The following is a 12,425-nucleotide window of genomic DNA, read 5'->3' on the forward strand; positions in this document are numbered from 1 at the left end:
GAATGACCATCACCAAGAAGAAACGAGATAACAAGTATTGCTGAAGATGTGGTGAAAGGGAAGGGAACCCCTCTTGAATGTTGGTAAGAATAGAAATTGGTACAGCCAGTATGGATAAGAGTATGGAGATTCTTTAAAAATTAATAATAATAAGTATCATATAATCCAGCAATCTGGTCTTTAAGTATATATCCAGAGGAAATAAAATGAAGATCTGGAAGAAATATCTGCACTCTCATGTTCACTACAGCTTTATTCACATTAGCCAAGATATGGAAACAACCTAAGTATCCATCTATGAGTGAATGGATAAAGAAGTGTGGCATATGTATAAAATGAAATATTATTCAGTTACCAAAACACTAGGAAATCCTGCCATTTGCAACAACATGCATGGCATTATGAGAAATGAAATAACTCAGAGAATAACTCGTTATGATAAATGAATAACTCAAGTCAAATATGATCTTATTTGTATGTGGAATATAAAAAAATTCATTCATCTTGCATTTTGGAAACAGTGAGGAGAATGGTGGTTGCCAGGGGCTGGAAGGTGAAAAAACTGGGGTGATGTGAGTCAAAGAATACAAACTTCTAGTTATAAAATAAATCCTGGGGATCCAATATACCACATGGTGACAATAGTTAAAAATACTGTATCATATACATGAAAGTTGGAAAGAGACTAGATTTTAAGTATTCATACACACACACGAACAAAGAAAAAAAGAAGGTAATTATGTGAACTATGGAGGTGTTACCTATCCTTACTGTGTAATTATTTTATAATAGATACATACAAATGTATTCTTTTTTAATTTTTTTAAATTTTTTATTTATTTCTAGGAGAGAGAGAGAGAGAGACAGTGTGAGCAGGGGAGGGTCAGAGAGAGAGGGAGTGACAGATTCTGAAATAGGCTCTAGGCTCTGAGCTGGCAGTCAGCACAGAGCCCGACGCGGGGCTCGAACCCACGAACCGCGAGATCATGACCTAAGCGAAAGTCGGACGCTTAACCCACTAAGCCACCCAGGCGCTCCCAAATGTATTCTTTTGATGTATATATCTATTATAGGTCAAATGTATTCATACGTCAAATGAATTCAAAAACTACACAAAATACATATCAATGAACTGAAAAGACACAATTTCTACATCATATTTATAAAAGAGTATGATTTGTAGTTTTCTATTGAGACTACTATGGTAACCTATGATATACCCCAGGTGATCGAATAAATAATGTAGCACTGGGATTACCTGGTCCCTAAAGATTGGCAAGATTTCTATGCAAAGCCATTTGGACCTGGTATTTTGTGTGTGTGTTGGGGGGGGGGGGGCGGGCAGAGTTTTAAACAACTATTCTATATTACTCTTATGATTATTGTTCTACTTAGAATCTTTGTACTGGGGTCAATTTTGTAAATTTTATAATGCATTTATTTCTCCTTATATTTCTTGACTATCTGCTTTAAGAATGTTGATGGTATGTTATGTGGTGCATAAATAATCAAAACTAGAGTTTCTGTTATGATATGTGCTCCTTTTGGTAACTATAAAATGTTCTTATTTGTTTAAAAAACTGTTAGTGAAAATGTAGAAAAACTGGAACCCTTATATGGCACTGGTGGGAGTTTAAATTGATGGAACCACTATGGAAAATAGTATGGAAGTTGCTAAAAAAAATGTAGGGGTACCTGGGTGACTGCCAGTTAAGCATCTGACTTTAACTCAGATCATGATCTCATAGTTTGTGATTTCGAGCCCCACATCGGGCTTTCTGCTGTCAGCATAGCCCATTTTGATCCTGTCTCCCTCTCTGTCCTTTCCTGCTCATGCATTCTCTCTTCGTCTCTCTCTCAAACATAAATAAACATTAAAAAAAAAATAGAAGTAGATCTACCATATGCTCTAGAAATCCCTCTGAGTATATTTACAAAACATTTGAAATACAAATCTCAAAGAGAGTCTTCCATTCCTATGTTTATCGCAGGATTACTCACAATAGCCAAAATATGGAAACAACCTAAATGTCCATTAAAAGATAAGTGAATAAAGAAAAGATAGTATGTACATTTAATGTAATATCAGTCAGTCTTAAAAAAAGAGAAGGAAATCCTGCCAAATGCAACAATGGATGAACATAGTAAACATTATGCTAAAAGAAATAAGCCAGATAAAAAAGGACAATACTATATGACAGCACTTACATGAAGTATCTAAAGTAGTCAAGCTCATACAAAGAGAAAACATAGTGGTGGTTGCCAGGGCTGTGGGAAGGGGAGATAGGAAGCTGCTGTTCACAATGGGTATAAAGTTGAGTTATGTAAGATGAGTAAGTTCTAGAGATCTGCAGTACATCATTGTGCTTATAGTTAACACGTCTGGATTGTGTACTTAAAAAAATTTTTCAGGGTGTATCTCATGTTAAATGTTCTTACAATTATAATAATAAAAAAGAAAACACACTTGTAAATCCTATGAAAATAATTAAAATTTTATAGATATGTTTGTAAATGAATTGAAAGAGCACATCAAAATCTTAAAAAAAGTAAGACAATGTTTTCTTTTGACGAAGTACATTTAATTTCTATGTTCAAAAAGCATATTTAAAAACTGATACAAACTTGTTCTTACATTTCTTGAATAGTACATGATGTTACATTTACCTGTGTATTCAAGGTGAAATCCTGCAGCAGAAACACTGATGTCTGATTGGAAATTTAGATATAGATTATTAGACGTACTATTCAAAAGATGGGGTATTGTTGTTCCTGAAATGATAATTGAAAAGGCAGGTCAATATTCATGTAATAAATATTATAGCAAAACTAAGTAAGTTGAGTACTAACCAGCCAATAGATTACCACTGAAATTACATATCGTTCAAGTGTTTTTTAGGAATTTCTTGATAAAAATGTGTCTCCCACATTTCTCTTTCATTTTATTGTTTGTGACTGTTTCTAAGGAGATAGATTTTGGGATCACTCTGGATGGCTCCCTAAAAATAGTCAGGAACAAAGAAACGGTGAAAGTCAAAGCAGTAGATTTTACAGGTCACCTTAAAATGTTTGGAATTTCATGTGGATTTCAACATTTTATGCATGAGCTAATAATAACCTTAAGTATAAAGTTTGCAATAAATTTTATGGTATAATAATGTAAGATTATGTATGGGTTCAGAGGATATATTTATTGTTATTTATTGCCCTTTTTATTATATATTATGTAATATATATAATATGTATTTCATTTATTTTCTTTATTTCTTAATATGTATATGTTCTTCTCTCCCAAGTCAAGTACCTTGATGTTTCTTATACTCTGACAACATAGCTGGTAGGTAGTGCTTGAAAAATCCTACTTATAAACTAGTGTTACCATCGTCTAGCAAATATATTAGAATGATGTACCACTGAAATTCTAAAGGAAATCAACTTTATTCAATTACGAGTTGAAAACGTAAAATATCTGCTTGAACCAATTACTTTTTGACTATCTGCACTGAGTAATAGTTCAAGATCCTTAAGGTTATAAGTCATGCAGTATCAAGTGGCAAGCATAAAAATAAGTGTCAATCTATGTTTTAAGCTAATGTCCAACAGGCATCTTAGTTGATAGTGTTCCAAAATTTTTTCTGTAAGTAACTAGTTTCTTTATACTTTGTACAATCCTGTGGACCTTAACCACTCACTGATCATTTTATAAAAAGAAAATATCAGGACGAATTCATTACAGGACGTATAATTGCATTTCTCCCCCTCCAGTCTTTAATTTGTCCATGGTATCCTTACTGAATCACTGAAGACAGAGGTAAACAGAAACTTCAAGTTCACTCGTTGGGCCTTTATTCTCTTAGAGGATCTCAGCAGTTAGAACTTTAATTCTGGAGTCAACCAGCTGGGCCCTGATCTTATTCTAACATCAGCCATACAACCTTGGTTGGGGAACTTAATCTTTCTAAGCTTCAATTATGTACCAGAACTGCTAGAAAGAGCAGATGAGGAAATGTATGAAAAGCCTCACACAGAGCTAGCATTTGGTAATTGATAGCTGTTATTTATCACTTTTATTGCCTTCATTGTTGTATTCCTTAAGAGAGTATTACCCCTCATCAAATCTAAACAAATGTATACTCAAAATGTTACAAGATTTCTTCCTAGAAAGATTTCTACCTTAATCTACACATAAAATATTTTTTATTTAAGAGAGAGAAAGAGAGAGAGAGGCCAGAGGAAGGGCTGAGGGAGAAAGAGAATGTTAAACAGGCTCCACACTCAGCATGAATGGAGCTCAAAAAGGGGCTTGAACCCACGAGTCTGGGACCATGACCTGAGACAAAATTGAGTCAGACAGTCGATTGACTGAGCCCCCCAGGAGTCCCTAAACTACTTGTTATAACTAAACCAAGTCACTCTTATTCCTGATATTTCTTCTTTCCCCTTCTCAATAGTGATGCTGAAAAACTGGTTATTATGCCTTATTTAAAAATCTGTTAAAAGCCTAAAACCATTCAAACCGATTTAACTATATCTGAAATGTAGAAGTTGATAGTTTAGCTACGTTCCTATTTCTATAGTTAAAAAGTATAATTAAAGTAAAAAGTATAGTTAAAATGAAAGTAAAACTTGATTTCACTTTTCATATGCTGAAAAAGCTGCTAGGTTATTGCATAAATTACCTTTAAAAACCTTAACAAAGTTAAAACCCTTCTGGTCTTGGTACCTGGGTATATATTAATGTTATATAATTTTATTCATTCCATAGAAATAATTTTATATTCTCTTTATTCTCACTCCACAGTACCTTGTAACATACCATGTTTTTACACAATCTCTAGAATTATTTTAATGGTGGTGGAACACTCTATTGAGTAGATATATCATAATTACCAAGCACTAATTTTAACGATTTAAAGGAAAAGGGCACACATACCTGAACCACAGCTCAGCTGAAAATATTATCATTACTGTAAAAGCATCAATAAATAATTACACAAATATGGTTAGAATATAGTAAGGTTTTAAACAGCAATTTCAATGTCATTAACTTTAATGCCTTTCAAACATCTAACCTCGTAATTTAGTTCACTGTGTATAGTTTAAAAAAGGAAATTAAAACTGCCAAGTCAGAGTTCTGGAAAGTCATTTAAAAAGAGAGAGAGATTTCTATATTCCTAATTACATCTGTATTTTAATGAAGCTCAGCTCTCTTATTTACCTGAATAACTTCCAAGTCGTGGAGCATTATTGTCTCCGCCATCATAAAAGTCCAGAGAGTCCCAATTATGTTCTGTAGCAAAGCTGATAACCTGTACCTGTGAAATAATAATTACTGATCAGAACACATATTTCCAACAAGATAAAAATACTATAGTCCTCCACTCCACATTAGAAGAAAGAACTCCAAGGCGGGACCATATCATCATGACCCTTCAAAGAAGGACTTAATCAGAACTGATCTTTGCTACTGTGGCACTGGCCTACATGAGCTGACTTGGGTAAGAAGAACATGTGGCACCTCACAGGGTTCATGATGGATATGGTGACCATGGATAATGTCTGTCACCATCTCAGAGCGTTTTCTTCATTAAAGTCTTTGGGTTAATTTATATCTTAGTGTCAAGAATCCCAGTGTATGTTCCAAACAATTAGTCATCTTGTATATTTTGGAGTATTAGATTTTTTAAAGTTGTTTTTAATGTTTATTTATTTTTGGGAGACAGAGAAAGAAAGAGAGTGAGTAGGGGAGGGGCAGAGAGACGGAAACACAGAATCCAAAGCCGGCTCCAGGCTCCAAGCTGTTAGCACAAAGCCTGATGTGGGACTTGAAACTGTGAGATCAAGTCAGTTCAGGTCATGAACTGTGAGATCATGACCTGAGCCGAAGTCGGACTCTCAACTGACTGAGCCACCCAGGCACCTATGGAGTGTTTGATTCTTGCCAGTGATTGAGTTTTCGTATTTTCTGTAGCTATTAGGAAATCACCAGATTTGTGGTCCACCAGCATACAGGGATCTTACATTTTTTTAAACTAGGTTTATGCTGAATATATTTTATTTTCCTTTATTTGCCTAACCTTTGCTCAATTCCCTGTCTTTTATTATTTAAAAATCATTGACATTATTATGCCCTATGCACATTTTTAATCAGTCTCAATATAATGGCCAAAATTATACTTTATAACTGATTTGTGTATATCTCTTAAGGAATAATTTTATGAATGGAGTCATAATAACTAAATTACTGTGAAGGTTCTTAAAGTTGATAAGGGAAATGCTGGAGCACAATTCTCTCACATCCGTTAAATTTTATTTAATGAAAGAGGCATGTGTTGCTTTGCTGCACTTCACCTGGCACAGTATGAGCTTTTGCAAGAACCCCCAGCCCCCCCAACTGTGGGGGTTTTCATTTTTCTCTCTGTGCAGTATATGTGTTATAGTTGTAGAGGAAGGGAAGGGCAAAACTTATTAAAATAAATGTATTTTATTTAGCTAAAGTCTGATAGCATCATAAGCACTGCACTCTTTCACTAAATAAGTAAAACAATTGCATTCCTTAAAATTTCCTTATCCACAAAATAGACCAACATCATTCTTCCATTCAAGTGAATGCTGGTGTCTCTTTTCCAGGCGTGAGTGCCACATGGCAACAGGTACCCTTCCTGTGTGACAGGCATTGGGCCCGATGGCAACGTTCCAGAACAGGAAGAAGAATGGAATGAAAACTGTATGATTGTATATTACCACCACTTCCTTAAACAATGATCAATTCTACCTTCAAATCTGAATTTTCCTTTCTTAAAGTTCATGGGAAGAAAAGATCACACTTGCCAAAAAAAAAAAAAAAAAGTAAGGATCTATGCAGGAGTTGACATTTAAAGTAAGTTAAATGTGTTGAGAGGTTTTCCACAGAAAGATACTATTGAGTTATAAAAATGTGGAGGAATACTCTGGTTTCTCTTCAGATCACATAAATCTTTCCCCTTTTAAAAATGTAGTAGAGGCAAGCCAGGAGGTAGATTTAGTGACCCATAGGTGATCTAATTTAGCCTCCGTAGAAGGTATTTACATAAGAAGAAATACGCTTGTAAAGTTAGGAAAAACAGAGAAAAGTTAGAAAACGTAAGGTTAGTGAATAAATATAAGAAACAGCAGAGTTAGGACACCTGGACATGCAGCTTCCTGGCTCTCTCCATTCTCTGGCATGTAACTCTAGAGGAGCTGATAATCTGTGCCTTCAATTTCTTATATACATCACTGTAATAAAGGCATGTAATTCAGATAATTGTAAAAATTACATTAATTTTATTTAAAAAGATTTTAATGTTTATTTCTGAGAGAGAGGGAAAGAGATACAGCATGAGCAGAGGAGGGAGACACAGAATCTGAAACAGGCTCCAGGCTCTGAGCTAGCTGTCAGCACAGAGCCCGACACGGCGCTTGAACCCTCCAACCATGAGTTCATGACCTGAGCCGAGGTCAATGCTTAACTGACTGAGCCACCCAGGTGCCCCAAAATTAAATTAATTTTAGTTGACAGTAGTGCCCAGTATGAGTAAAGGATTTAACTTATCTTAGCTAAGAGATTTGCCAAGAGACATAAAGACCCAAGACCAGCATAATAATTATGCAATTGAGGCGTAGTTCACTGAAGGTTTTAGAAGGAGAATAATCAGGACTGCTTTAACTACAGTACTGCATTGGATGAAGAAAATACAAGTAAAAAGACAATTTCAATGTCTACTGCAGTAGTCTGTGTGAGAAGCGGTGAAAGACTAAAGTAGGTGGGAGGCAGGAATGAATAGCAGAAAGGGGAACAAAGATGTTACCCGTGTTGCTACTGGGAAAATTACTTGACTTGGTGTAATCTAAATAAGGAAAGGAAATGAGGGGGAGACTTAAGAACAATTTATCTTTTTTCCCTGAGTTACTGAGATCAAAGGGGTGATACAAATAAAAATGAAGACATCTCTAGGAAAGCCTATTCCCTTAATGAAAAGAAGAACATTTGTTTAATTCTAGATACATATATATAGCAGAATGAATATAGTGGCTTCCAAAGATATCAATCAGGTCCTCATCCCTGGAGCCTATAAATATTACCTTATATGGGGAAAAAAAGTGTTTTCAGATGTGATTTAACTAAGCATCTTGAGATAGAGAGATTATCCTGGATTATTCAGATGGGCCCTAAGTACAGTTCTAAGTGTTCTTACAAGAAAGATGTCAAAGGAGATTTGACACAGACAGAAAATAAGGCAATGTGACCATGTGGGCAGAAAGTAGAGTGATATAGTCAGATACTTAGGAATGCCTGGCAGCCAGCAGAAGTTAGAAGAGGCAAGGAAAGGATTCTCCCCTAGAGCCTGCGCAGAGGCAGCAGTGGAGGGTCCAAGCACTGCCCTGTTAGCACCTGAGTTTCAGCTCAGAAAAACTGCTTTTGGACTTCCAGCCTCCAGTACTGTGAGAGAATCAACCTCTGCTATTTTAAGCTCTCAAGTGCATGGTAATCTGCAACAGCCACAGAAAACTAACACAACTTGCCATTAGGAGTCTGGTCAAATTGTGAAGGTAATTTGGCACAAGAAACACAGAGTGTGTAGGAGGCTCAGGTGAATGACTGAGGACCCACCGTGACAAAAGGCCAAAGGAGAGTCAAGTAAAAGATTTAAAAGGAGGCAGCTACTGATTCCCTGTTTTGAAGAACTTTGCATTAGATGGAGCTGTCCATCATGACAACAGGGTAGCCTCAGGAAGTAATGAATTTCCTATCACTAAAACCAGATATTTCTCATATAGACATTCAAATTTCATTTTAATTTGCTTGTCAGATTATATTAAATCACGAGGATCATTATACAAATTGACACAATTAAGGAGCAAACATTGGTTTCCCGACATCTATCACATAAAGATTGCTCTTTTGCTTGAAAACTCTGTTACCATAGCCCCTTTAGAGTGCTCCATTGATATACTTTGCTAGAATAGAAAGACAAATGAATACAGTACTCCCTGCAAACGTCTCATGTAACATTAATATAACAAATTAGTCTATTTGTTGAAGCTCTTTCTAAGGATTGCTCAGTCATTCTAGATTATTTGTAACTATTTCATCATTCTAAATGTTTCTTCTTTTCTTCCCATCCCTGGTCATCACATTTCATCTCATAAATGACTTATTGAATATTCATCTAATTCTTTATTCATACACATATTTATCCTAACTGAATAAAATAAAATAAGCATTACTTTAAACCTGGTGCACCAGCCAGGTACCTTTTAGGTAAAGGTAATGAAATTTCAAGTATAAATCACATATTACATATGTGTGTGCATCTGTTATATAATGTTTTATGATTTTGTGGTATGTCTAAAATTAACATACATATAAGAGATCAATTAGAAAAAAAGTTTTGGTTGTCTTTTAGAGTATTTAAGATTAAAAATCCAGTATGCTTCACACTCTATAAGTTTGATAAATGCACTGTTAAATTCAAAATTTGTTGTGTAGCCATTATATAGAATACTTCTTCAGTGAAAGAGTTTATAGTGTCATTGATATTAAGCATCTGGTTTTGAAGAGTGTTTGGCCAGGACAAGTGATATACAATGCACTTTTTCTTCAGATGTCCTATTAATTCATCACGCTATCCTAACTCCTTAAAATATCCAAAACTCTGCTTGTGGATGTATGCATTGGTTCACTCTAAAAATATTTACGAAACATATACTAGCAGACACTGTGCTGGCTTCCAGAACAGATTTAGTTAGTGCTCTCAAGAACTTATGGATCATTAAGTAAGTAGTAACAGTAAAATGTGATGGATGTTATAATAAGGAAATTAGAGAGACCTAGGAGAATGTGTAGCATGGGACTTACCCTTTCCTCAAGTTCACAGAAAGTCTTCCACAGGAACTGGTTTTAAGTTGACACAGAAATGATGACTAAAAAGAAGCTAAATAAAGGGAGATCAAGGAGAGTGTTGCCTGCAAAGGGAGCACTAAGCACAAAGGCCCAAAGGCAGAGAGAGCCAGGCCTTTGTAAAGGACCAAAAAAATTGTGAATATAAGAGGTGAGAAATGAGGACAGAGCACAAAGGTATAATCAGCTGTGTCAAGGAGTTAAGGATACAGTGGAAGCAGCAAAGTGATAGTATCCCATTTTTATTTTTAGGTTACTCTCTTTGCCCTCTGAGGAATAGATCTAGAGGAGAATAAGAACCTGGGATGGGATGATGACCAAAACTTAAGTGGTGAAAATATGGATGGAGAGAAATAGACTTATTTGAAATATTTATGAAAGACAAATCTTACAGGTTTCATGGTGTAGAGTAGGAAAGGGAAAAAAATTATCAGGATTTTCAGCTTGTGCAACCGAATAGATGAGGCATTGATTCTGAGACAGAGAACACTGAAGGATAATGAGAAAAAAATCACAAAGTCAGTTTTGAACAGGGTGAATTTGAAATTCCATCAAGAAGTTTAGCTGAAATGCCCAGCAGGCAGTTGAATAAATGGCATGTGGCTTAGGTGAAAGCTCTGGGTTAGATATTTACATTTGAAAACTATCATTTATTAGGTTATTTCTTTAAGTTTATTTATTTATTTTGAGAGAGAGAGAGAGACAGAGGAGAGAAAAGAGAGAACACACACAAGTAGGGGTGGGGCAGAGAGAGAGGGAGAGAGAGAATTCTAAGCAGGCTCTGTACTGTCAGCACAGAGACGAACATGGGGCTCTGTCTCACAAACTGTGAGATCATGACCTAAGCCAAAATCAAGAGTCAGACACTTAACCAGCTGAGTCACCCAGGTGCCCCTTGGTTCTTCGTTCTAAAAAATGTTTGCCCAGGGGCATCATCGGCACAAAATGGCAGCCAAAAACATGGAAGTAGAAAAGATGGCAGAGAGAATGGTGTAACGTGAAATAAACAAAACCACAGAATCTCTCAAACACTGTATCTGATGTGTTGAGTAGGAAGAGGAGACTGTGCTCCTAGATGTAGAAGCAAGAGAAGCATGGATACAAAAAAGAAAATAAAACAAAGTCTAAGAAAGTATTGGTGCCATGAAAACAAAGGAGAAAACAACATGTTTTAAGAGTGAGAGGGGAATGGGCAGGATGAGAATGTTGCTGTAAGAATAAGCAGGGTGAGCAGCACCACGGATCTGATGACACAGAGGTCCTCAGTGATTGCTAAGAGTGGCTCAGTTACAGCACTGGATGCTGAAGCCTATTGCAGGCTTCAGAGACAAAGGATGAGAACTAGAAGGGAAATGCTAGGGTTTTTATGATTGTAAGATGAGATAGAAATGGACAAGCTACTATCAATGTGTAGATGCTCTAGGATAACCTTGATAAACGGACAATTATATAACAAATGTTCCATGAAGGTTTAAAAGGTATCATCTTATTTGCAGATTTTCTATACAACTTGCAACATGGGCAGTTCTAAAATCCTTGATAACTCAGCGTGCCTGGGTGGCTCAGTCGGTTAAGTGTCTGACTTTGACTCAGGTCATGATCTCACGGTTCGTGGGTTCGAGCCCTGTGTTGGGCTCTGTGCTGACAGTTCAGAGCCTGGATCCTGCTTTGGATTCTGTCTCCCTCACTTTCTGCCCTCCCCCTGCTTGAAATCTGTTTCTCTAGCTCTCTCAAAAATAAACATTAAAAATTTTAAAATAATAATAAAATAAAATCCTCGTTTATTCTACCAGTGACAACATAGGACTGATTGGTTTCCTCTGAATTTTTCAAGTTGGCCACAAAATGAATATACAGTTAGCCAAAATATAAGCATAGATCTATAGTCTTTTCATTTTGAATGTCTTTAAGACACTGAAAATGTACATTTCATGTTTTCTCATTAGCTAACTGACCTAAAGAGGTGCTGGAAGTAATTTTCTGAAAAATTATAAACTAGAAAAGTTGATTTTTTTTAAATTGAAAATTATACTAGTATCTACTTTAAGTTTTAATGGATGATGTCTTGGCTACTTTTTCCATAACTGATATATATCTCAAGTTTCCAAAGGAAAACATTATGAGTCAGAGAAGTAATGAAATTATTTTTGTGAAATATAGATTATATAATATTTTACAAAGAATAATATTTTATGAAGAATAATAATATATACTGACTCAGTAGCCAAGTATCATCAATTTATGCAGAAACAATCTCCTTATAATACAGAGTAACTGGTCTAATTTCTCCTCCCCCAAAGTGGTTATGTTTGAAATAATATCGTAGATTGTGTTAGACTGTCCATAGACTAGAATTCTTTTCTTGCTAACAAGAAAACTGGTTTTGTTCAATTAAATGAGGACTGTGCACATCAGAGGAAGCTGAGCCCCTTGCTTAATCTAATGTTGATTTTTTAGAGCCAAATCATAATATATCTTCTGCTTTTGGTCAGCATATAGCATA

The 12,425-nt window shown here is 35.6% G+C and overlaps 1 protein-coding gene across 1 annotated transcript in view; it reads right to left on the bottom strand.

Annotated features, from left to right (window-relative positions):
• CSMD3 (CUB and Sushi multiple domains 3) overlaps positions 1-12,425 on the bottom strand; it is a gene marked incomplete at its 5' end in the record, with an annotated part of 448,395 nt that overhangs the window by 152,507 nt on the left and 283,463 nt on the right. The window contains 2 exons of the mRNA XM_039219338.1: positions 2,668-2,772; positions 5,219-5,315. Of these exons, the coding sequence (XP_039075269.1) occupies positions 2,668-2,772; positions 5,219-5,315 (202 nt within the window). The remainder of the gene's footprint in view (positions 1-2,667; positions 2,773-5,218; positions 5,316-12,425) is intronic.

The sequence above is a fragment of the Hyaena hyaena genome, unplaced genomic scaffold (assembly GCF_003009895.1).
Source record: "Hyaena hyaena isolate Hyena2069 unplaced genomic scaffold, ASM300989v1 scaffold_809, whole genome shotgun sequence".
Lineage (NCBI taxonomy): Eukaryota > Metazoa > Chordata > Mammalia > Carnivora > Hyaenidae > Hyaena > Hyaena hyaena.